At 40.9% G+C, this 25,969-nt stretch overlaps 1 protein-coding gene across 1 annotated transcript in view; it reads right to left on the reverse strand.

The window, feature by feature from the left end:
- LOC127643277 (polypeptide N-acetylgalactosaminyltransferase 9) overlaps positions 1-25,969 on the reverse strand; it is a 151,738-nt gene that overhangs the window by 65,254 nt on the left and 60,515 nt on the right. The window contains exon 5 of the mRNA XM_052125946.1: positions 1,843-2,040. Within this exon, the coding sequence (XP_051981906.1) occupies positions 1,843-2,040 (198 nt within the window). The remainder of the gene's footprint in view (positions 1-1,842; positions 2,041-25,969) is intronic.

A 25,969-nucleotide genomic window follows, 5' to 3' on the forward strand; every position in this document is an offset into this window, starting at 1 on the left:
GGCGAGAAGTTGGGTTCCCTCTCGGGACGTGTTGGACCGTTCGCTTATCGATGATTTCCTCCGTCGCCGCCAGGTCTCCTCCTCGGATGCGCCAGGAGGCGCTCGTTGAGGGAGGGGTACTGTCATGTCTTGTCCTGTCTTGTCATGTTATGTCTCACTTCTGTTCTTTCCCTCTACTCTGTCGCCCTCTGTTGGTCGTTTTATGTTATTATCCCCTCTCCTTTCCTCCCCTTCCAGCTGTTTCTCATCTTTCCTGAGTTCCTCATTAATCCTCTGCCCACCTGTTCCCTCTTTCCTCTGATTAGCTCTCTATTTCTCTCCTCGCTCTCACTACATTCTCTGTCGGATTCTCACTCAGTGATACTATCTCTAGAAGCTACTACAGCCCTGTTTATCTCTGTCCAGAGTCCTGTCCTGTTGGCATCCGCCGTCACTAAACTGTTCACCGCTAAAGACCATCTCCTATCTCTGTGCCCAGTTACCTTACGCCACGAGAGAGTGGTATTCTACAGCTACCCTCTGCCTTGGGAGAGACCCGCAGCCTGTTGTCGCTTCTCCACTTGCCCTGTCTACTACCCGTGGACTTACTCCAGCTCGTAGGAAGCACTTGCTTATGCTGTTTGTTATCTCCCTCTCTGCGGGCTGTTTTTGTTTGTATTACTCACAAGGAGAAGACTTTGTGTTGACATTATCTACTAAGCTTCATTAAAGACTCTGTTTTTTCATACACCGCTTTTGGGTCCTCACTTACCTTCATAACACTCTGCACATTAAAGCTCTTATTTTGTTCAAAATTACTGTAATAAAATTAAGAAAAAAACAAAAAATTATTTTTAGTATGAGGCATCGTGGGGATCATCTCCAGTAATATTGGGCTGCAGGCCTATTTTCTCCTTCCAAACAGCTATCAGTCAAAGACATGAATAATAAATGGGATTTCAGCTGTCCTGATACTCTCACACAAAAGTGACCTTGACCAGATTTCAATTGAAATTAAAAAGTCCACTCTACTCTGGCAGGGTATATTCATGACTCTTGAGGGTTTAATACCACGTTATAACAAAGCTCATCTCACCAAGTCAGTTTTTGATGTAAAATTATTTATTACATTGTAGTAGATCATGATTTGAGAAGCTATCTGCACTTTATGATACAACACCAACAAAATATTCAGTTATACTGCCAAAATTATTTTAAAGGGATAGTTCACTGATGTAAATTCTGTCATCATTAAGTCACCCTAATGTTGTTTCAAACCCACATGACTACTGTAGAACAAAGACAGGAGATTTTAGGCAGAATGTGGACTGACAGTCTCAGTAACTATTTACTTTCATTGAATGATGTTGAGCAGAAATTTCTATCTCTTTAAATATATATTGTTTTCCATTGAAAAATATCTTAACATCGTTAAAACAAGATAAATGTACTTACTTTATTTTAATTTTGTAAGATAAAAAAACCTTGCTATCAGTGAATATATCTTAAATTAAGTTTATTATTAATTATTTTCTTACCACACTACTTTAGATTTATGATTAAAAAAAAATAAAAAAAATCCAATAGGATAAGAAAATAAAATAAAGAAAAAAATATATAATTTGAAGTCTTAATATAATATATTTTACAATTTCCCATCTCAAGTAAAAGTATCTTCTTTTAAGGATGTTCAGAGAAAAACAAGAAAAAAATTATTGCAGAGCGAATTAAATCAATAATACTGTAAATATAAGGCTAAATCCACCTTATCACTTTTAAAATATTAATCTTTTATATCCCTGGTCATTTATATTTCAGAGAATGTCTTCATACACTATGACGTAAACCATTGGCTGTATGTACCTGATGGGGGCAGTCTCATCTCCTTTGTCCAGCCAATCCTGTGGTGGGATGATGTACATGCACCAGAGGCCCCAATTGTAGCCGTGAGCTGCATTAGCATATTGCTGCACCTCAAATGTGTTGTACTTGATGTTGTCTATTGCAGGTAGGATTATCCTAGTGTGATCTTCTTTCACTCTGGTGAGGATAGGTTCAGCCCTGAATGAGTGATAGAGATACAAATGGGAGAGAGAGAGAGAGAGAGAGAGAGAGAGAGAGAAGCCATATTGAGCCTTTCTTACTGCCAGTACAAATAGAGTTTGAAATATTCCTGGCTTCACAGAGCAGCTGAGGTAAAGCATAGAAAGTGTTGGAATGTCAACACCAGAGGCTACAAAGTAGGAGTGATAGGGGAACTACTTATTTCTGCAACAGGGAAGCATTTCAAAGTAAGACAACACTAAATATTTTTGTACAAGAACACGCCCACAATTTACGCTGATTATCTACATCAGTGAGTCGGTACCCAAAATTGGTTGCAGGTCTCCTTGTAGGGTAAAAAACAATGCTACATGCCAATATAGACAGGTTGCGTGACATGCCCTCATCCTCAACAACCTTAAACAAAACAATGACAGGTAAAGAAGATATAATCCAGGCTGCATTAAAAAAAAATAATATTTGCAACCAAAATAAACAACATGATCACACCGGAAGTCGGCATGCTAGGATTGGCGACAGTATGCCGACTCATTGACATGCAACATTTCCCACCAGACATTCTTGCATCAGTTTCAGCGTGTTTACCTTCCCTTGCATGACCGGCAGCGCGTTGCATCAGCAGCGTGTTAGACCCAGGTTTGTATCCACGTTGAAACCAGGAAGTAATTGGGTTCACTTAATCAGTGACGAGCATGATACGGAGGTTGCAATTTCCCCCCTAACATTTCATTTTTACTACATTAATGGTTAGGATTATGGTTGGGTTGTGGGATAAAGATAAAATATGCATTCCTTTTCACTGTATTACATCCTGTACAGCTGAAAAGAACTCGCTTCACAACTAGCTTTTGGTAAACTCTCCTGGACATAAATGGAGCTCACACATGCCTATACACCCTACAGCAATTAACGCTTTGGCCACTGGGGCAGTGTTTACATTTTGGTAAGCATACCAATTTTTACTAAAGAAAAGTCGACCTACTCTTTCTGATTTCACTGTGAAATCAGGCTGAATTAAATACAGGAAATGTGTCAGTTTGCGAGTTTGTGGCCAATATGTTTTATGCAGTGAATTATCGGCAGCCGGGAGCATGTTACCATTCAAAAGATATTTAGAAAACTTTCAGAAAATGTCTGCATTCTATAGTTTAATATAGTTTAATTTTAAGGGCATTTTTGTTTACTTTTGTACAATAAACAAGTTTAGTACTAAATTGGGTTGTTGATGTCTAGTGTAAAATCTGGTTCCTGAAAAAAAAACAAAAAACAGTTGAGAACCAATGATCTTGTCTGATTATCTAATTTCAAATCTAATTTCTGCATCTTTGCAACAAACTTGTCATAAGGGAACTGAACTGAAACAAATAATGAATTAGATATCATTCTTAATTTCCTTTAGCCTTGGATGAATAATTAAACATGTTGAGAAGGTGTTATTGTCACATTTTATCTCAAGTCTTTTTGAATTTGTCAAAAGAAATATAATGTGTTGTGCATTACACTGTTCACACAGTTGATTGTGATGCACATGTGCTTTGAATAAATTGACACTGTAAATACCCAAAACAAATTCAATGCTACTTTCACATTCTATTCATGCATCCTGCATCCAGCTTCCATGTTTACTCTCATACCATGTGGCTGTTTCCAAGAATAATCTTGGGTGGAAAATTGATTCTGTCACATTTGGAAATAAGCTTGTATCCCATAATCAAAAAGGTGTTGGTTTAAATGGAGCACAATCAAGTCTGACAGTGTAATCATGACATATTGACATTTTCAGGAGAAACAAACAAGAGACTAACAAGGAAACCAGCAAAAACTTTTTCATCCAATGTCCTCCTGTGTCCTAAGATTACCACTTCAAATACATTTTGCCTTATGTCTCCCTTTCTTCTTTTCCCTCTCTTTTCATTTCCACTTTTCACATCTTCATAAAATCTCTTCCTCTGCTGTCTTTCCTCTTTGTCTCCTCTTCTTTAAGATCATTAGTAAAAAGCACAATCACATTAAGGTAATGATAACCTGTGAGAGATTATTTTTTATGGGCTGTGAATAAGGCTGTAAGGGAGGGGGGGGGGGTAGCATGCTGAGAGGGGTCTTAAGGTAAGTGTCCAATTAAAAAGAAAAACATGTTTTAAAGGAGTTCTTTAAAGCAATACGTCTGACTATTCTGTTTCCCTGTCTCAACCTCAGGATGCATGTCCTGAGGTTACCAGAGCCTGCTCTGGTCCAGCCGGATGTCCAACTTCCACTGCTATGTGTCACTGAGTGATGACTACTTACTGCAGCCTATGCCAGCCAGAGATTTCTTCAGTCTACTACGATGGACTTCACAAAGGATGAAATGCTGCCAACTCCAACTGTAAAACACAGAATACTTCACTGGCCACTGAGTAAACCTTAGGATGGACTTGACCGGAAATTAACTGCCACAACCTTCCAGCAGGACTGCAATGCCCCTCACTAACCTCTGCCTGCATTATCTTGGTCAAAGGATGGACTATACTCTTTAAAAATGGAATACATAGACAATAAATGAATATACATTTATATGTATTTTTTAGGCATGCTCTTCAATCATGTTTTCATCAATCCGCACAAGACATTACAGCTTAATTTTCTGTTATAGCATAATCTTCTGTAATGCTACTTTGAAACAATATTTAAACAATATAAAACTTGACTATTATCTAAGAAGCAGGATCTTTTTCCAGAAACCAAAGTTCCCCTTCTGTCACTCACTTGAAGTTGTGTCGAATTTAGTGACACAAGGGGTCTTTCTTGAGAGCCTCACATACTTCTGAACTTGAGAAATGGCCAATGAGAAATTGGCAGACAGAATTTGCATGTCCCACCCCCCGGACATACGGGTATAAAGGGAAGCGCGCGTGCATCTGTCAGTCAGATTTTTTCTTCAGAGCCGAGAGGTTGTGCAGCAGCAAGCTTTCTCACTACTGTTCCACTCAACTCTATCAGAGCATTGCTGTTGGATCTACAGAGCGTTACCAGCGTCTTTCGGGTAAATTTCCCCGGAACCATCTGTCGGCGCCCAGACCTCTGAAACCTCCACATCTGGCCCCTGGATGGGACGTGGAAAAGTGACCTACCACCTGCGGTCGTAGACACGATAAACCAAAGCAGCTTTACGTCCTAAAGTGGCAATTGTTTGCATATTGGTGTTCTTCCCGGTCCGAAGACCCGCAGAGATGCGCAGTTCGTTCAGTGCTTTCATTCCTGCAAGAGAGGTTGGAGGGGAGGCTGTCCCCCTCCACCTTGAAGATGTATGTAGCCGCTATCATGGCCTACCATGACGCAGTGGACGGCAAGTCCTTGGGTAAGCACGACTTGATTTTCAGGTTCCTTAGAGGTGCCCAAGGCTGAATCCTCTCCTTGAAGATGGCCCTCCTGATAGCACTAGCTTCCATCAAGAGGGTTGGGAACCTGCAAGTGTTCTCTGTCAGCAGATATTCACGTCACCCTAAGACCGAGACCGGGCTACGTGCCCAAGGTTCCTATGACCTCCATCAGGGACCAGGTCATGAACCTGCAAGCAAGCTGCCCTGGGAGGAGGCAGACCCATCCTTCTTTGCTGTGTCTGGTACGTGCTTTGCGTATCTATTTGGACCACACGCAGAGCTTTAGATGTTCTGAGCAGCACTTTGTCTGCTTCAGTGGACGGCGGAAAGGTAACGCTGTCGCCAAACTGAGGCTGCCCACTGGGTCATCAAAGCCATATCCTTGGCCTTCCAGACACAGGCCTTGGGTTCGAGCACACTCGATGAGAAGTATGGCATCCTTGTGGGCACTGGCCAACAGCACCTCCCTAAGCAGACATCTGCAGAACAGCGGGCTGGGCAACACACAAAACCTTTGTGAGATTCTACAATCTCAGGGTTGAGTCGTTCTCGTCCCGTGTTTTGTCAGGTCCGAGCCAGTAGAACTCTGTAATACCTTAGTGCCCTTCACCAAAGTGATCCAGTGCGGTCTCTCTGCCAGGTTAGCAACTAAGCTCTCGCTTCCTGGATGTTCTTCCTCCCTAGCTTTCTGGCCTGCGAATTCAGTGGAGGAATTTGCGACCAGAACCACTACGAGCCTCAAGTGCTCTGTACTGGGGTAGGGCTCCACAGGCCTCTCTCCAGGCAACTCCCTGTGATGTATTTTCCACGCTACGGTCCCCCTGTCGGCAGACCCACATCTCCCTTGGGCAGTCTCTCTGCCCCCGGTCGCTGTGTTTGTAGAGGTCCTCCCTCACCAGGTAGGACCTACCACTGCACCACTTCCACGTGTGGCTTAACAACCCATGTGACGTATTGGCCACATGTCACCTCCCCCAGTCTGGGCAGGATGTGGTCTCTGCAGGGTCTTTTCTCCCTGAAAGAATAGGAACACAAAAGATCGCCTTCCCAGACATTTCATTGCGTTAAGATAGCCCCAGTCGCTTTATGCTCTATGACGAGAAACATAGAGAGAGAAAAGGCCGTGGCTGGCCTGCTTGCTCCCATGATAGTCGTGCCTTCTGTTCCCCCCTTAGGGGTGCTGGGAACCTAAGGTCTGCATATGACACCTTTTTCTTGGGGCGTTGGGGAGGGTTACTTGTGGCAGATACAGTTGCTTCTAGCATGCAGTAGCATGCTTGCACCTCTATCAGCAGTTCACGTAACACGGTCTAGTGCATGGCACTTTTAAATGGGACCCCTTGTGTCACTTCATTTGACACAACGTCGAGTGAGTGACAGAAGGGGAACGTCATGGTTACTGTTGTAACCTCCGTTCCCTGATGGATTGAACGAGACATTGTGTCCCCCTTGCCACGACACTAGACCTACCACTGTAAACGGCCATACCTTATTCTCGGCTCCTCAGTGCAAAAACCTGACTGACAGACTGTCTGGGGCGGGACATGCAATTTCTGTCTGCCAATTTCTCATTGGCCTTTTCTCAAGTTCAGAGGAATGTGAGGCTCTCAAGAAAGACCCCTTGTGTCACTACATTCGCCACAACGTCTCGTCCCCTCCATCAGGTAACAGTAACCACAGACTTAAATAACGACAGCTACTAATGTTGTTGCACTTGATTGCAAGTAAACTGTTATAATTTGGAAAAAATTCCCTGGCAGCATGCCAAACCATAAGATAGAAACACCAATCAGAGGCTGTTACCATATGGAAATGAAATCGGTTGCAATAGACCTCAGCAGTGATTGTCTACTCCTTTTTTTCATCAGTAGTGGAAAATGGAGGGGTAATCTCTAAGTAGTTTGTTCCTGAGCTATCTATAAAGGGGAAAAGATGGGGAGGATTGCAGAACCTACCTCCATAAAATGATACGTATAAGTGTAAGTGTTTTTATTTTTTTATTATTATTATTTGATAATCAATGACATTTTTGTAAAGTTCAATCTATAAAAATAAATGCCAGATCTTCTGTGTAAGCCTGGTCCTGAATTAGCATGAGAAAGAAAACAGCACATATGGAGGATTTACTGATATGGTAACCTTGCCAGAGAAAGCATCCCTCCGGCGAATCGTCCCGTGTCCTTGGGCTGCTGGCGTCACTGCCTGGACTAGCTACATGTAAGATCCCCAAGGAGCCAACTCTAGGATATATTAAAGCAGTGGTATACAGGATAAGATTCAACACATGCATACAACTTCACTGAGTCACCTGTTCCCTATCTGGGTTTAAAACAATGTACATTGTTTGAGAAAAACTCAAACCAGGCAATCTGGCACCAACAATCATACCACGGTCCAAATCACTGAGATCAAATTTTTTCCCCATTCGGATGTTTGAAGATCCTGACCAATACCTGCATGATCGTATGCACTGCATTTATATTTAAAACAAAATTCAGTTATGCGTAAAAATAAGTCAGCTCATCAGCCCCATGAATTTAGAATGTAAACAAGACAATTTATACATTATCTACTGCGTATACATTACTTTAAATCATCATCGAGTAGTTAAAGCACTGATCTCGTGTGAATTCTATTCATATAAATGAGGCACGAAGTCATTGATAACACATTTTAATATCATATTAGTAGATGCTTTACATGTAGTCATGAGCATCCTCATTTATCATTTTTAAATGTACTTCAAAACGCCTCCCATAGCAGCATGACAGATGTCTGAATGTTTGCAAACAATATGTCGTTGCTCAGCTGTTTCAAACTTCTGCTTACCTCTGAACAAAAACGTTGACAAACTTCTTTGTAAGTGTGCTAGGGCCTTTATACTACATTCCCTTCCATGAGCGTCCAGTTATTAAAACCTTGTCCACAGCTGGCAGAAATTGGCAGGAGTAATTAAAAAGGCATTCTCATTGGTATACAACAACAAAGTGAGTAGAAGGGCTATAATGATCAGCTTACCCACAGGATGCAGCTGCATAGGATACACCCATATCTCTCCATCCTTTCATCAGGCGAAAATGACAGACATGTAAATAGGATACTTTTTTCTATATTTATTACATAACAAAGAGTCCTCGAAGGAATCTTTCATTTTATAGCTGGAATTTGCCAAGTGGCTATATCGCTAGTCATAGAGTACTTGACGTTCCTGTTGCTGGATGCCCTAACATTACTAGCGGCACAACTGAAAATTTTAAAATCTGATCACAAAGAGGACGCATTGCCGGTTAAAACCTTTTGGCAGGAAAAGCATTTGCATATTAATTGCAACTGTGCTTAATGCATTTTATATTGGACAAGATTAATGATTATCAATGCATGAATCAAACTGCCTTGGAATGCCCAGGATTTCTGACATGGTTCCTGTCATGATTCTGACAGACCATGCGTACTCCAGTATTTTCACTTGCTTTGGCAAGCTGCTCCTCGCATCAAGTTTTAAGTAGGACATACCCACATTGCATCCCCAACTGTCACTGTTGCCAGAAATCAACAACTCTCATTGAAAATTATTGACTTTTGGTCACTTTGTGAATGCCACTTAAAGGGATAGTTCACCCAATAATGAAAATTCTCTCATCATTAACTCACCCTCATGCCATCCCATATGTGTATGACTTTCTTCTACAGAACACAAATTATGATTTTTAGAAGACTATTTCCCTCTGTAGGTCCATACCAAGTGTGCCGCACAAGCCCTCAAAAGTGAAGCCAAAACGTCTCGATCGCCCCCGGTGACTGGTCCTAGTATAGGTCATAAACCCCGCCTCTCCATGTAATTCAATGGGATGTAAGACCAACTAAACAATTAAATTACACTTCACATATCTTTTTTCCAAAGATAGTTTCTGTCATTTACTGTAGTTTCTATCACGTTGATGTAATTTCAAGTATTTGTTTTCAAAATAAGTTTGTTTTTAGTTAGTTATTTGATGCTATAAAAACGGTGCTGTTACATCATGATTGACAGCTGTGATTGACAGGTTCTCGGAGCGAAGTAGTCACTGAAGCACCAACTGACTTTTTTTCGGGATCTTCAGAGGACTGAGGAGATTGGAGCTTTAAATTGAATATCTACATTTCTATAATTAATTATTTCACACCGTCATAAGTCAAAAGTGCAGGGGCGTGTGCTTGCGATTGATTCAGCGAGAGTGAGGACGGGGCCTTGATTTCGCGGCTTTACTTCCTGCTCACTACTGCGTAGGTCTGGTCCCGAAATCGCAACTGCGCAGACTCAAGTCCCAAAATGTCAGCGCCATATCGGGACACTGGCGGCTTCAGTTCTCACCAATGGAAAAGAGCAAAGGGGCGTCGTCGATCTTTTTTTACAGTCTAAGGTCCATACAATGTAAGTGAATAGGTGCCAAAATGTTGATGCTCCAAAAAGCACATAAAGGCATCATGAAAGTAATCCATACGACTCCAGTGTATTAATCCATATCTTCAGAAGTGATATGATAGGTGTGGGTAAGAAACAGATCGATATTTAAGTCCTTTTTTGGCTAGAAATTATTCTCCATGCCCAGTAGGGGGCAATATGCATGAAGAATGTGAATCACCAAAAACACAAGAAGAAGAAATTGAAAGTGAAAGTTGAAGTGGCGATGGATTGAGCAGAGAGGAGAATTTATAGCTATCATATCACTTCTAAAGACATTGATTTAACCTCTGGAGTCTTATGGATTACTTTAATGCTGATTTATGTGATTTTAAAGCTTCAAAAGTTTGGCACCCATTCACATGCATTGTATGGACCAAAAGAGCTGGGAATTTTTTTTTTAATCTTCATTTGAGGTCAGCAGATGAAAGAAAGTCATACACATCTGGGATTGCATAAGGGTGAGTAAATGATGAGAGAATTTTCATTTTTAAGTGAACTAAGACAGAGGACCATGTCCAATAAAACTGCCGAGTGACACATTAAAAATGTTTGGATTTACTAATGTTAATTTATTTTTGTTAATTTATTTTTTCTGTTTATGCTATAGTCATTAGTTAATGCAAATACCATGTATGCTATGGCAAAGACAAAAAAAATAAATAAAATTGCATGGACTTCTTACAGTGGGCCTACACAATGGGTTGCAACATAAATAATTTAGGCTACTTTCAGAGGCAGCATACAGTTGCTAGCCCTGTTTGGTGTGCTAAATACAGTTTTGTTCATTCCTACACGGTTCAGTTATGAAAAAGACACCCGCATTCTGTTACGAAAGTGACTCACTTAAATTTTCAAGACTCTACGGTTGACAATTACTAGACTGTCACATCATTGACTTTATACTTTGCTGTCAATCACTAATGTTAGAGCTGTCAACCTCTCCCAAGTTATTTAATATGGCATGAATTAGTCTATTGTATGGATAGAGAATTTGGGTGGAGGAGAAAAGAGTCTTTGGCTGTCTAACTGAGAGGATAAAAGCAGCGGGAGCAGCCGAAATAAATTTGAATATTAATTGAATCCATAAAGATGCAATATGAAGTCTTGATATTTACTATCGTCATCTGTCACTATGGTTACAGGCATTACTCAAGGACATTGTGAGTTTGAGAAGGAGATTCAGTTTGATTACCTGTTCATACAGGTACCTGTTTCATTCACAGTCACACCTGTTAATAAATAAGGTTTCAATTCCAGTGACTGTATGAGCCAAGCCCTACTGTCTTAAACAGACAATTTGCTAAGTAAACAGATCTCTATCTCTCACAGTGCTTGACTTGACGTGTCTATGGAGGTTGGTTCTGCTATCTTCCCCATCTTTTTCCCTTTATAGATAGCTCAGGAACAAACTACTTAGAGATTACCCCTCCATTCTCCACAACTGATGAAACTCCTGTGTGATATATCTAGAATTAGGAAACTTTCTCACATGTCCCCTATCAGAAAATGGAATCTTGCCTTATTCACTGTGAAAACCCCATGAGCTGCCCATGTCTGCCTAGTGCACTCCGAATAGTGCCTGGTTAAAAAGTTTAGCTTTTCTAGGCTTAGGCAAAATATTCCCTGAAGCTTTTTTCGTGCATCAGGATGAAAAATTAAATTTTTAACATGCTGTTTTTAAGCACATTATAGATCTATTGGGTGGCTTAGAGGCTGGAAAATATTATCGCCTTTGGACACACTGCAGACTGTCACAGCTATGTTAGCTTCATCCTGTTAAATGTTTTACTTTTTTATGTTTACAAAATGTTTGTGACAGCAAACATTACTTGCGCACTGTCTGGCTGCTCACTTGGTCTAAAAATACATCTGTCCCCTCCTGTAAACAGCAGCTAGAGTTTTACAAGTCCTGGAAAATTGTGAGTAGCGCTTACACATGCAGAACTCAACATCATGCTAGGGTGTTGTGGGGAATTGCCAGGGTGTTGTGGGTGGTTGCTATAGGGCATTGGTAAGTGGTTGCTTGGGGGTTCTTGATGGATGCTAGGTGGTTTGATACTAGCACAAGTTAAAAGAGCCCACTCTCAAGTCTCCATGATATTGTGGTCCTGATATTCCTCAGGTCCCTCCTTCATTGTAAGTCATATTTTTATTACCCGCCAGGAACAAATGTTTGCAAGACCGCTTAGGAAAATAATAGCACACCTCCCCTCAACAGTTTGAATAAGATTTGAGGCATCAATAGTCTCCATACCAAAAAGGTGATGGATGAGTTTTGCACCAAAGTATAATATCTAGTAACAGCAAACAATAGTAGGCTAATAGTGATGATATTTAAAAATGATAAATAATTGACAAAATATGATTAATTTGCTATTTATTTTCAGTTAACTAATAAGTCCTAATTTAAAATAAATCCTTTAACATGTGGATTGTTGACTGTGAACAACTGTAATTTTTTCAGTATGATTTAAAACAACATTAATTCTGATTCAGGAAAAAACAACCACAAATGCTAATACAAATGAGTAACATATTACAGGTTCACTAGACAAGGGCTACATTTAGAATGAAGATGGTGTAATATTAAATGAATGCAGGCTTTCAAATGCAGCAGAGCATAAATTAAGTCATGATATATCTATCTAACTCATATCTCGAACACAGGCAGAGAGAGAGTGGTCAGATCCCAGTGGAAGTCATACCAGGGCAACACATACACACATTTTTGATGCCCTACTCGAGGCAAAGTGGCAGTGCTGAGCTGTCCAAAATAGATTTTATAATCAAGCATATCGGCAGCTGATGCTCAGTTGATCCACCAATCCACCAATACAATTCAGACACTTATCAGAGTGGTCCTATTTATGTCCTCCATTTATTCTTTGCCTAAGTTGCCTTTCCATTGCATGGATGCAAGCTGCTCTAAAAGGGATAGTTGAATTCTCTCATTATTTACTTGCCCTCATGATATCCCAGGTGTGTATGACTTTCTTTCTTCACCAGAACACATTTGAAGAAAAATAGAAAATGTCTTAGTAGGTCCATAAAATGCAAGTGAATGGAGATTTTTCTTTTCTCTTACTATCAGGGTGCTATATAGTGAAAAAAGTTTACGTGTAACATTTTCAAGTCTTTGTATACATAAGCCAGGCATATGAGGTATCATTGGAAAGCTTAGAGTATGATATAGAAATGTTTAACTTTTCAGAGATAACCATCACTTCTGCATTTATGTTACTAAAAATAACAAAATAAGGCCTCAAAACATTCTTAAAAAAACATAGAGGTAAATGATTAGAAAAAAATTATATAAAAATAAAAGTCCTTCATAAAGCATATAAATGGACAAGTCATATATCAAATGAAAGCTCTCAGGAATGTGACTTTATGGTAAATTGTGTTGACCGAATACCACAGTTTGAAAGATTTTCAAAATAAATGCGTTGCCCCTCAATAACCTCTGCCTGCATCACCTTGGTCAAAGGATGGACTACACTCTTTTAAAATGGAATAAATAGACAGCCTTTATATATACATTTATGTGCATTTTTAAGGCATACTGTTCAATCACGTTTTCATCAATCCGCTCAAGACATTACAGACATTACAGCTGCATTTTCTGTTATAGCATAATTTTCTGTAACGATGCTTTGAAACGATGTGTGTTTTGAAATGCGCTATACAAATAAAACCGACTTGACTATTATCTAAAAAGCAGGATATTAAATCCAGAAACCAAAGATATTACAAAATGATAAAAACAACAGACTTAAATAATGACAGCTACTAATGTTGTTGCACTTGATTGCAAGTCAAAAAATGTCCTGGCAGGATTCCAAACCAGAAGATAGAAACACCAATCAGAGAAGTGGCTGTTACCATATGGAAATGAAATCGGTGGCAGTAGACCTCAGCGGTGATTGTCTACTCCTATAAAGCATTACGAAAAGCACAATTTTGTTGTTCACCCAACACTTTCAATGGCGTATATATATTGTCATTTCTAAATAGTTTGCCAAATAACATAAAAATATTAAGTGTTTTATATTTAAAATCAATCACTAAAAAAATCTGTAGTTTTAAATTGCACTGTTGTGTTTGATTTGATTGTCATTTGCATGAGTACTTCACTTCCTCTAAACACAGTGCTTTTATTTCTGACTTTCATAAACTGTATTGCTTTAATTAAAATCTTTAGATTCATCTCAGTGCTGGATGACTTGGTTTAACTATTTATTTCCTAAGAAAAAAAAAAAGGAAACACACTTCTGGAACCAAAAAGTGGAAATCACAAAAGTACTCTAGAAGAAAAGGCAAAAGGTAAATAAACAAATATTAACAGAAAAAAAGTTTTATATGATTTGATATTTGAAAATCAATGAGATATTTGTAAAATTCAATCTATACAAATAAATGCCAGATCTTCTGTGTAAGCCTGGTCCTGAATTAGCATGAGAAGGACACAGCACATATGGAGGATTTACTGATATGGTAACCTTGCCAGAGAAAGCATTCCTCTGGCGAATCTATCCATTTATCTTCCCCTGTCCTTGGGCTGCTGGCGTCACTGCCTGGACTAGCAACATGTAAGATCCCCAAGGAGCCAACTCTAGGCTATATTAAACCAGGGGTGTACATGATAAAATTCAACAAATGCATTCAAATTCATTGGGTCTTCTGTTTCCGATCTGGGTTTAAAACAACACAAATCTGAATGGAAATGTATTCCCTAAATATTGGCTTATATATCCAATATATATATTGTGTATATATGATGTGTCACAGCATCATCAGACTGATGTCATTGCAGACAATCTCAATGCTGTGTTTACAGGGAAGACACCCTCCTCCCTCATGTGGTACCCCTCCTGCAGGCTCATCCTGACATGGACCTCCAGCATGACAATGCCACCAGCCATACTGCCCGTTCTGTGCATGATTTCCTGCAAGAAAGGAAAGTCAGTGTTCTGCCATGGCCAGCGAAGTGCCTTGATTTCAGTCCCATTGAGCATGTCTGGGACCTGTTGGATTGGAGGGTAAGGGCTAGGGCCATGCCCCTCCAGAAATGTCTGGGAACTTGCAAGTGCCTTGGTGGAAGAGTGGGGTAACATCTCACAGCATGAACTGGCAAATCTGGTGCAGTCCATGAGGAGGAGATGCACTGCAGTACTTAATGCAGTAATTAATGCAGCTGGTGGACACACCAGGTACTTACTGTTACTCTTGATTTTGAGTATCAACATCCTTTGTTCAGGGACACATTATTTAATTTCTGTTAGTCACATGTCTGTGAAACTTGTTCCCTTTACAAAAGGCTTCACTACGATGTTGCGCTGCTAAGCGCTACGGGGAACAGCTTTCGCTGTGAGCCGAGCTGAATAATGTGTGGAACACGTCAATGAACATTGACCGGAATTTATAGCCTCGGCTGATGTAATCATTAGATGCACCTGAGGCCAGGCTATAAATGGATACATCACCAGGTGTCATCAGAAACTCTTTTTTCAGAGCGATTCTGTTTCTGTGTGTTTCACACACCCTGTCAAAACTTTATTTCCTCTGTTAGGAGTTAGAATCAGTTAGACAGTGTGCAGTGAACTTTGTTCTTTGTTCTCTTTTCTCTTCTGTTTAGAAAATATTATATATATATATATTTCTAAAAAGAGAGAATGACTGAAAGCCGCAAACGGTGCGTGTTCCCCTCTTCTCGCTCTATAGCTGAAGATGACACACATCAGTTTTTGCTGTTTGTTTGGGAGCACGCTGCTCTCGCGTTGAGGCTGAGTGCGTCGTGCTCGCCTCGCTTGCTTCGGAGTCAGCACTCTCGAAAAGAAGATCGTTCGTGGGGCTCTTGCATGGTTTTGGCTGAGGAGCAAGAGACGGGTTGATCCCTTTCTCTCACTCTCTCCCCAAACCCAGCTGTTTCTTCACATGATCTCGACACTTCTCGGATCATGAGGTGGATCGCTATTCTCTTCCGCCTCCGAGCTTTCCGTCCGCGATAAAAAATCTCACGGAGGAATTGCTCGATGTTGTTACTCGTGCGGTTGCCAGATTGGTCTGGCCACGTGAAAAAGAGACCCCAAAAGCGCTCCAAATTAGGGGATAGATTTTATCTTCCAGTCTAAGAAAGGGAACGCCTCATGGGTTCCTTCCTTCTTTGATAAACCTCCATTAAGAGCTTTTTCAGCTCATGGAGAACCCCTAAAAAAAATAAATAAATAAATAAATATATATATATATATATATATATATATATATATATATATATATATATATTTTCTTCCCGTGTTCACATACCCTCGGCGTCATTATATTCGACTGTGCGTGGGTGCTGAGGCACGGCGGTATTCAGTGATGCCGCCCGGTCGAAGAGACGCTTGCGGGCTATCTCTGCCGGGCTCGGCATCGTCACTTAAAGCCCTCTCTCCCCTCAAAGCCTTGTAGGACAACCTCCACTTTAGTGGGAAGGGCTTATCAAGCAGCAGGTCAGGCTGGTGCTGCTCTGCACACTATGCTGCTCTGCACACTATATGCTGTTCCTCCCAGTTGGGTGTTTTCGCTGTTCCTGCATTTTATTCAGGACTCGAAACACTCGACAACCCCTCAACAGGAAGTGTTAAAATATAATACCCATCTCAGAGATCCTGGCAGCGTGGGAACTTCTGCCGGATATATTATTTTCTGTGGGTCTTATAAGGGCGTCAGGATTTAATTCACTCGCCGCTTTTCCGTGTTTCAACGGCATGTTCACTACCGTGAACCGGACTTCTTTTCATGTAAAAAAAAAAAACAAAATATATAACTCAATCTCCTGGTTAAAGGGGTCATGGTATGTGTTCCCCTTCCAGAGAGAGAGTTAGGTTATTACACTAAATACTTCCCGTTTCCCATGGAGGGTGAGGGGTGGCGTCTGGCTTAGATCTTAAAGCTTGAACTACCCGTGGGTGTTCAAGTCCAAGATGATGCCTGTCAAGACGGTCGTGTCTCAAGCCCTACAACTCGTTTGGCTGGTCACCATTGATCTTATGATGCACTTCTATACTTCATTTAGAAGTTCTGCCACAACATGGAAAGTTCCTGAGGTTCACTTCCAGGGGCAAGTCTTCCAGGATCAGGTTCTTTCACTCAGCCTAGCCCTTTTTACCCGCACATTCACAATGCATGATGTAGCGCTGGCTCCTTGCGACTCTGGGGCATCTGCATTCTGAATTATGTAGACGACTGGCTGATCCTAGCGCAGTTCCAGGAACTGGCAGTTCAGCACAGGGACATCGTCTTAGCTCATCTGTTTCTCTGGGGTTGAGGCTCAACGCCAAGAAAAGCGTCCTCTCTCCCACTCAGAACACTGTCTATCGGGGCATCGTATGGAGTTCAATCTCAATGCGGGCACAACTGTCTCCCGCTAGGATTGAGTCCATTCAGATCACCCTGAGCAAAGTCAGGCTAGGTCAAGGTCGCACTGTTATCAGTATTAATGATTTCCAGGTCTCAGGGCGAATGCGTCCACAGTGATCCCTCTGGACCTTCTGCTCATGAGACCATTTTTGTTGTGCCCAAAAGCCAGGGGATTTCTTCCAAGGGCCAAAACCTATCTTACATAAATCATCAAGGAGACCCACGTTCTTGTCAGCTGTATTTCTGACACGTTGGGTTCTCCTTAGGGCCCAGGGCAAGCTCCTGTCACTCAGGTCAGTTATATCCCTGGATGCCCGTATATGGGAGCAGATTTAAGGTCCATACCAATGGAACCCTAAGGTAGTAGTTGCCCAGAGTTCGCCAGCAAGGGTTTTTGCCTCTTACTGATAGCACCGTGCTGGCCGAACAGGGCTTGGTTCTCGGAGCTAATCTCTTCCCTCGATGGCTCGCCTTTGGCGATGCCGAACAGGAAGGATCTTCTGTCTCAGGCACAGGGCAATATTTCATCCCTGCCCCAAATTGTGGAATCTTTCATGTTTGGTCCCTAAGGGTACCAACTGAGGGACACATGGCTCTCTCCTGAGGTTATCGAGACCTTTTAAATGCCGGGCTTTTTCCACTTGGAACAAGTTTGGGTGAGATCTTAGGGCAGAAGAGGAAATCTTCGCCTCTATGAATAGCGCAATGTCTCCTCTACTTCTCCCTGAAATCACCCAGCACCCTTGGGTCTGGACGTTAAAACACATACATGACCCAGAATGCGTCTGTATGCGTTTCTTTCCCCGGTTTCTCTGCTCCCGGGAGTCTTGGCAATGTTCACCAGCAAGGGTCTTGCCTCCTATTAATGGCACTGCGCTGGCTAAACAGGATATGGTTCTCGGAGTTAATATCTCTCCTCGACGGCTCGCCTTGGGCGATTCCGAACAGGTAGGACCTTCTTTCTCAGGCTCAGGGGGCATATTCATCCCCGGCCCGAATTGTGAAACCTTTCATGCTTGGCCCCTGTAGGGTACCAACTGAGGTTCACAGGGCTTTCTCCTGAAGTTATCGAGACCATTGCAAGTGCTAGGGCTCCCTCCCTTGGAACTGATCTGGGTAGATTTTACAGGGCAGAACAGGACCTCTTCGCCTCTGTTGATAGCGCAATGTCTCCTCTACTTCTCCCCGAGTCACCCAGTCCCCCCCCCTCGGGGGTGCTGATCGTGGTGGCGCATACATGGCACAAATGTGCCTGCAATTACAGAACCAGCTAACTGCCAGTTTGCTTCAGTTCTGGATTTTCTGTGGACGGAACTGTCAGCGGGCACTTGCCTCGCCATTGCCAGGTTCTACGTGGCTTCCACTTCGGTTTGCCACGCCTTGGTGGGCGGGGTGCCCTCTAAGAGGCATCCTTGCTAGGACCTCTTCATAGGGTAAGACCCCCCTTTTTAAAACCTCTAGAGTCAGCGTTTGGTAGACTTCTGACTCTCAAGATGGTTTTTCATATGGCAATTACGTCTCTAAGGAGACTTGGGTACCTACAGGCTCTGTCTCTTTTGCCGGCCTGTTTTGAGTTGCCCCAGGTAGGACCAAGAGCATTCTTTGCACCCTCACCCTGACTACCTGCCCAAGGTGCCTTTCTCGACCCTTGGCCAGTCATTCTCTAAGCCTTCTGCTCCCTGCCGTTTGTAATGCCGGAGCAGCTAAAGACTACTCAGACTTTGTCCAGTCTGTGCCCTTCAGAATTATGTCCACCGCATTTGCTAGTGGTGTAAAGTCAGGGCAGCAGTTCTTAACTTTGAAGCCGTGACCGGGTTGTCACTTTGGGTGAGGGACCTTACTGCCCGGGCCTACGAGGCACGCGTTCAAGCTTCGCCAGTAGGTTTTAGGGCGCACTCTTCCTGAGGGCTTTCCTCCTCTAAAGCCTTGGCTAGAGGTCTCCCTCTGCAGCAAGTTTGTGGTGCGGCAGGTTGGTCCTCTCCGCGCACATTCATTAAACTTTTATAGTTTGGATGTTCTTGCCACTCTTGGCTCTTACGCCCTTGAGTTGACACCGAACAAGTTTGTGGTGCGGCAGGTTGGCACTCTCCGCACACACTAATCACATTTTATGGTTTAGATGCTTTGCTACTCTGGACTCTTATGTCCTTGAGTCGACATCTCAGCCCATGCCTAAACAAGTTTGTGATGCAGCAGGCTGGTCCTCTCCGCTCACATTCATCAGTTTTTATGACAAGTTTGTGTTGCGATAGGGTTCTCTTTGCACACATTCATCGAACTTTATGGGTTAGATGCTTTGCCTCTCTGGGCTCTTATGCCCTTGAGTCGACATCTCGGCTCATGCCTGAACAAGTTTGTGATGCGGCAGGCTGGCCCTCTCCGCTCACATTCATCAGTTTTTATGACAAGTTTGTGTTGCGATAGGGTTCTCTTCGCACACATTCATCGAACTTTATGGGTTAGATGCTTTGCTACTCTGGGCTCTTATGCCCTTGAGTCGACATCTCAAGCTCATGCCTGAACAAGTTTGTGAAGCGGCAGGCTGGCCCTCTCCGCTCACATTCATCAGTTTTTATGACAAGTTTGTGTTGCGATAGGGTTCTCTTCGCACACATTCATCGAACTTTGTGGGTTAGATGCTTTGCTACTCTGGGCTCTTATGCCCTTGAGTCGACATCTCAGCTCATGCCTGAACAAGTTTCTGATGCGGCAGACTGGTCCTCTCCGCTCACATTCATCAGTTTTTATGACAAGTTTGTGTTGCGATAGGGTTCTCTTCGCACACATTCATCGAACTTTGTGGGTTAGATGCTTTGCTACTCTGGGCTCTTATGCCCTTGAGTCGACATCTCAAGCTCATGTCTGAGACCTCTCACGTTTTTGTGAGTACACTGCACAACCGTAGGGGTCCGGACAGCCCCAAGTGCGGCGGCGTGGGTATTGCGTTCCCGTAGCGCTTAGCAGCGCAACATCATAGTGAAGCCTTTTGTAAAGGGAACGTCTCGGGTTACATGTGTAACCCTTGTTCCCTGAAAAAGGCGGAACGAGATGTTGCGCTGCTTTGCCGCACTGGGACGTCCCAGGACTGCTCTTCAAAAAGAAGTATCTGACGACACCTGGTGACGTATCCATTTATAGCCTGGCCTCAGGTGCATCTAATGATTACATCAGCCGAGGCTATAAATTCCGGTCAATGTTCATTGACGTGTTCCACGCATTATTCAGCTCGGCTCACAGCGAAAGCTGTTCCCCGTAGCGCTTAGCAGCGCAACATCTCGTTCCGCCTTTTTCAGGGAACAAGGGTTACACATGTAACCCGAGACGTTCAGTATATGTCTTAGCTGCTGAATCTTTTTAATTTTCATACAAATATTTACACTGTTACATTTACTGAAAATAAAAGCAGTTGAAAGTGAGAGGATGTTACTTTTTTGCTGAGTTTATATACACTGGTGGCAAAAAGTTTGGAATAATGTACAGATTTTGCTCTTATGGAAAGAAATTGGTCATTTTAGTTACCAAAGTGGCAAAAAAAACTTTACAGAACTTCTTAACCTACATCAAAGTGTTCTCATCAAACAATCCTCCATGTGCAGCCATGACAGCTTTGCAGATCCTTGGCATTCTAGCTGTCAGTTTGTCCAGATACTCAGGTGACATTTCATCCCACACTTCCTGTAGCACAGTCTTGTCGGGCACTTCTCAGACACCTTACAGTCTAGCTGATCCCACAAAATCTCAATGGGGTTAAGATCCATAACACTGTTTTCCAATTATCTGTTGTCCAATATCTTTTTCTTTGCCCACTCTAATCTTTTCTTTTTGTATTTCTGTTTCAAAAGTGGCTTTTTCTTTGCAATAATTCCAATAAGGCCTGCACCCCTGAGTCTTCTCTTTACTGTTGTACATGAAACTGGTGTTGAGCAGGTAGAATTCAATGAAGCTGTCAGCTGAGGATATGTGAGGTGTCTATTTCTCAAACTAGAGACTCTGATGTGCTTATCCTCTTGTTTAGTTGTACATCTGGCCTTCCACATCTCTTTCTGTCCATGTTAGAGCCAGATGTCCTATGACTTTGAAGACTGTAGTGTAGGTCCTACACCACTGTATGAAATCTTCAGTTTTTTGGCAATTTCAAGCATTGTATAGCCTTCATTCCTCAAAACAATGACTAAATGACAAGTTTCTAGAGAAAGCTGTTTCTTTTTTGCCATGTTTGACCTAATATTGACCAGACATGCCAGTCTATTGCATACTGTGGCAACTTAAAAACAAACAGAAAGACAATGTTAAGCTTCATTACTAACCAAATAGCTTTCACCTGTGTTTGATATAACGGCAAGTGGTTTTCTAATACCAAATTAGAAATTTAGCTTGATTACTCAAGGATAAGGTGTTGGAGTGATGGCTGCTGGAAATAGGGCCTGTCTAGATTTAATCAAAAATTACTTTTTTCAACTAGTGATGGTGCTGTTTTTACATCAGTAATGTCTTGACTATACTTTGTGATCAGTTGGATGCCACCTCAGTAAATTAAAGTACCAATGTCCTTCTGAAACAGCTAAATCTGTGCATTATTTCAAACTTTTGTTTGCCAGTGTGTGTGTGTGTGTGTGTGTGTGTGTGTGTGTGTGTGTGTGTGTGTGTGTGTATATATATATATATATATATATATATATATATATATATATATACACACACATATTCACAATACATCATACGGCATCATATGGAGGGAACGTACATTTAATGACAGCAAGGATTTATTGGCTCGTGATATTTCTTATTCCCAAAGGCCATCTGCTTGGAATTATGTTCTATTACAGAAATCCCATTTTGAGGAAAAAGACAACATTCAAAAAAATATGATCTGTGATGTTGACTGGTTCTATAGAAGTGCTTGGAAAATGACAAATTGTAAATAATATTGTCCTTAGATTTATAGTTCACAGACTGAACATTTTCTGTGAAACCATTGATTATGATCAAGCAATCGAAAGGCGATTCTGATGGCGGATGTTATAAACCTACAAACAGAAAGGACTGAGCAAGGTCATGAATCCTTGGAGGTTTGTTTTTAAAGTTCATGTAGGCTCCTCAAAGTTCAGGCCAGTGAAAGCTGTGTATTGATTAGTTTTCATTGAGACGCAGAGGTCAAAGAGAATAAAAGCTGGCCTTTTATAAGTGATGACCCAATCAGTAATCTTATTATTCACACAGCTCTCCTGAAAGAGCACTTATTTTCACCTTCCTTAAATATACAGTAAACCACTGCCCAATATGAAGGCCTGACACGTGCAGGGCAGTAAATGAGTATGTGCATGAATTTTTTAATTCAGTTTTTAATTGATTGTTTTGCTTGTCTGTCTAATTAAAATGTTCCCTTTATAATCATCACATATACTGTACTATCTAACATTAAATTACTTTTTTACACCAAAAGTACTGCTGTTAAACTGTTAAGTTCAATTAATAATTTTCAACACAGTGGATGTACTGTAAAAGACACCCTGCAATCTTCTGACTCATAAGACTTTAGCTTAATTCATTACTAATATTTAATAACCTAAGATCTTTAATAACATGACTGGCTCCATAGTATAACTGGAAACTTCTAGTTAAAATGGCATCATATAGTAAATGTCACAAAGTAAATGTATTTGAAAGTGAGAGTCTAAATAGTATGCTATATGTCTCAAATTAGGATCGAGTCAGTGAATCTAATTAAAAGAACAATTGTAAATAAATGTGAATCCAATTAATAATCATTTCTTAACGTGAGGTGTCTGTTACTGACACAGTGTTTTGTTGTTGTTTCCTGTTTACGGATTGAGTTTGACTGATTTTCCTTTTATTAATTGACAGGGGGCTGGCAGAGTGTTTTTGATCAATAAACTACTGTTTGTAATTCAGAGCATGTAACACATAATCTTATGGAAATTGCTCCTGCTGGAGGACTGTGGTGCTCTTTTCAAGTGACTATAGTACTGATTACAACTTTTTCAATGCACTTCCAGGCTGTGAAATCACTCCCAATCTCTAGATGTAGAATCAAATTGATCCATAGCATAGATATCATGGCAATATATCTCACAGCATTGTGTCAGTCACAGGCTTATCCAGATTCACATACTACCCATCCCATATAACACATCATTATCCCACATAATTCTACGACTTAAAAACAAAAAATGATGTCACTGTGACGTCATCGTGAGCAACAACTTGCTACAAATAAAAAAAATACGTATATCGTTTAGCTAATTTTTCAATGGCAGCAATCTTAGGTGCTTCTCTTTCACCATGTGTGTAGAAAGTTGTTGCTCTCAATGACGTCCCAATGATGTCATCTTGTTAACAAAAAGTCATAGAAGTACGCCAAAAATCTTACAAATGCCTTTATTAATTTTAAGATATGAGCAATCAAACATTTGGCCCTGATGTTTTGGGCCACACTTGTACATAAATCTGTAAATTCTATTTTTGGTGGATTTTCAAAGTGTGTAACGTATGTTTGTACCTTTGGACTACTGCTGCAAATAACACCATGCTCTATCGAAAAGTAGTAGTTTGTAGTGATTTGTAGATCTTTTTCATTTGTAGAAAAATGGCAACAAATACGAGGTCAAGGCAAAGCTGTTACAGAAGTTAAATGCATTAGTTAAAACAAATAGTTAAATGCATTAGTTAAAACAAATAAATAAACAAATGTAAAATTTATTTTAAGGTTATTATTTTAGAGACAGTATGGACAGTATGCTTTATGGACAGTGCACATAAAACAAATATTAAAACAACCAGTAACCAGTTTACTGTGCATACAGCAAACACAGCAACATAAACCTTACATAGAGTCAGCTAAATCTCTTATACATACACAGACACAGACACACACAAACTCCCATAGCCTGCTGTAGTAGCTTTGTAACACAACCACTATTCTTTATCTAGAGTGTGTGAGTGTAGCCAAGACCTGCATCTCCCCTCCAACAAGGTCAGTGTCTGGCCCACAACATCCATCTCAGCTATCAGTCTCTGCCATCCTGTACAGCCATAATGTGAAGAATAGGATTTTTTGGCACCTTTGCTTATGAATATATTTATGGCTGCATTTATCACACCAATTTCTGTAAAGGTGGAGGCACACATTTCAGCAAAGGTGTGGTACAAATTCTAGAATTCATACTTTATATAATTCAAGAATAATCTCTTGGTTGCATGTATCTGTGTGTGCTGTTATACATAAGAGATGGGTGGTCTTGTAAACAAGGAAAATGCTATTATCAATTAGCCACAAAAGCCACATTACCCCTGAAGCAAAAACATGTGAAATTTCTGCCCCACTAGTGGAACCAAAAAGAATTATAAAGAAATCATGATAATAATAAACACAAAGTCCCGCTCAAGGCCATAGCAACCATTATAACCCTGTCTACTTTTATAAATTTCTAAATGTGCCCTGCCACCATTTTTTGGGGGGTATCATTACAGGGTCCACTAGCCTGGAGCCAGTTTGAATGAGTTTTGGGTCAGTTGACAAATCGGGAAGTGCCATCTTATATTTGTTGCATATAAGCTTTTAAGCCTTGCAAACGTACACACTTGTATTTTTGTGATGTACCATTGGTGTTGTGAATTCTGCTGAACCGAGTTAACATTATCTAGTTGGCTGACACACAAAGTTTGACTTGTGATCTTACAAACATGTACTTATGAAATTGCTGTCATGAAGTTACATTATTGATGTATATATTCCAATAATTTTTGCAAATTAAAAACTTTAACATGGTAAAAATTGTTATTTTACTATATTTTATGTATAGACAACTTTTAATAAAAATAAATATAAAAATGTCAGCAGGCAAGTAAAAATCTGAACAACTGGCCAGTTGTCATATTTTAAGAGATTGTTTTGCTTGGCAGCAGTGTCAAGAAAATAATAACTGCGTAAAACAACGTCTTAAACCAAGCAGAAGCCTCTGCCAATCAGTTGCTTTGGCAGTGGATTGAAAGAATGTGTAAATGGTAATCCTACTATGGCTTGTGTCCGATTACTTGCCCTTCAGCAAATCAGTTAGGACTATTGGGTGAACGTTAGGTCAAGTAGCTTAATTAAAGTGATAGTTCACCCAAAAATGAAAATGATCCATTATTTACTCACCATCATGATATCCCAGGTGTGTATGACAGAATACATTTGAAGAAAAATAGCAAAACATCTAAGCTCATTAGGGCCTTAAAATGCAAGTGAATGGAGATTTCTCTTCTGAAGCTCTAAAAAATGAGAGAAAGTCAGCATAAACATCATCATCAGCCTTCTAAAATGACATGACACAATTTTGTTGCAAAAAAAGATGAATATTTAGGTGCTTTTTTAAACTCTAAATCATGCTTCCATTCTGCAGCAGAACACACATGTGACATAATCACATTGGCATTGGAAACATGTGAGAACTGACGCACATGCATCACAGCCGAAAGAGCAGTGCTGTTTACAAGTTAGAAGGAGGAATTCTGTACAGTAGCTTGGTTGGTTTTGGTTTAGATATGTATTGATCTGTTTCTTTACTCACAATGGTGCGCTTGTGTGTTCATCCTGGATGTCTCATCTGAGTGGAGAACATGAGATTACATCTGTATCCATGAAAAAGCGAATACGCCACATGAGAAACCGCTTGGACTCATGTTGGATTATAATTAAACGTACTTAAATATCTTTTTT

Source organism: Xyrauchen texanus, chromosome 4, assembly GCF_025860055.1.
Source record: "Xyrauchen texanus isolate HMW12.3.18 chromosome 4, RBS_HiC_50CHRs, whole genome shotgun sequence".
In the NCBI taxonomy this organism is placed as follows: domain Eukaryota; kingdom Metazoa; phylum Chordata; class Actinopteri; order Cypriniformes; family Catostomidae; genus Xyrauchen; species Xyrauchen texanus.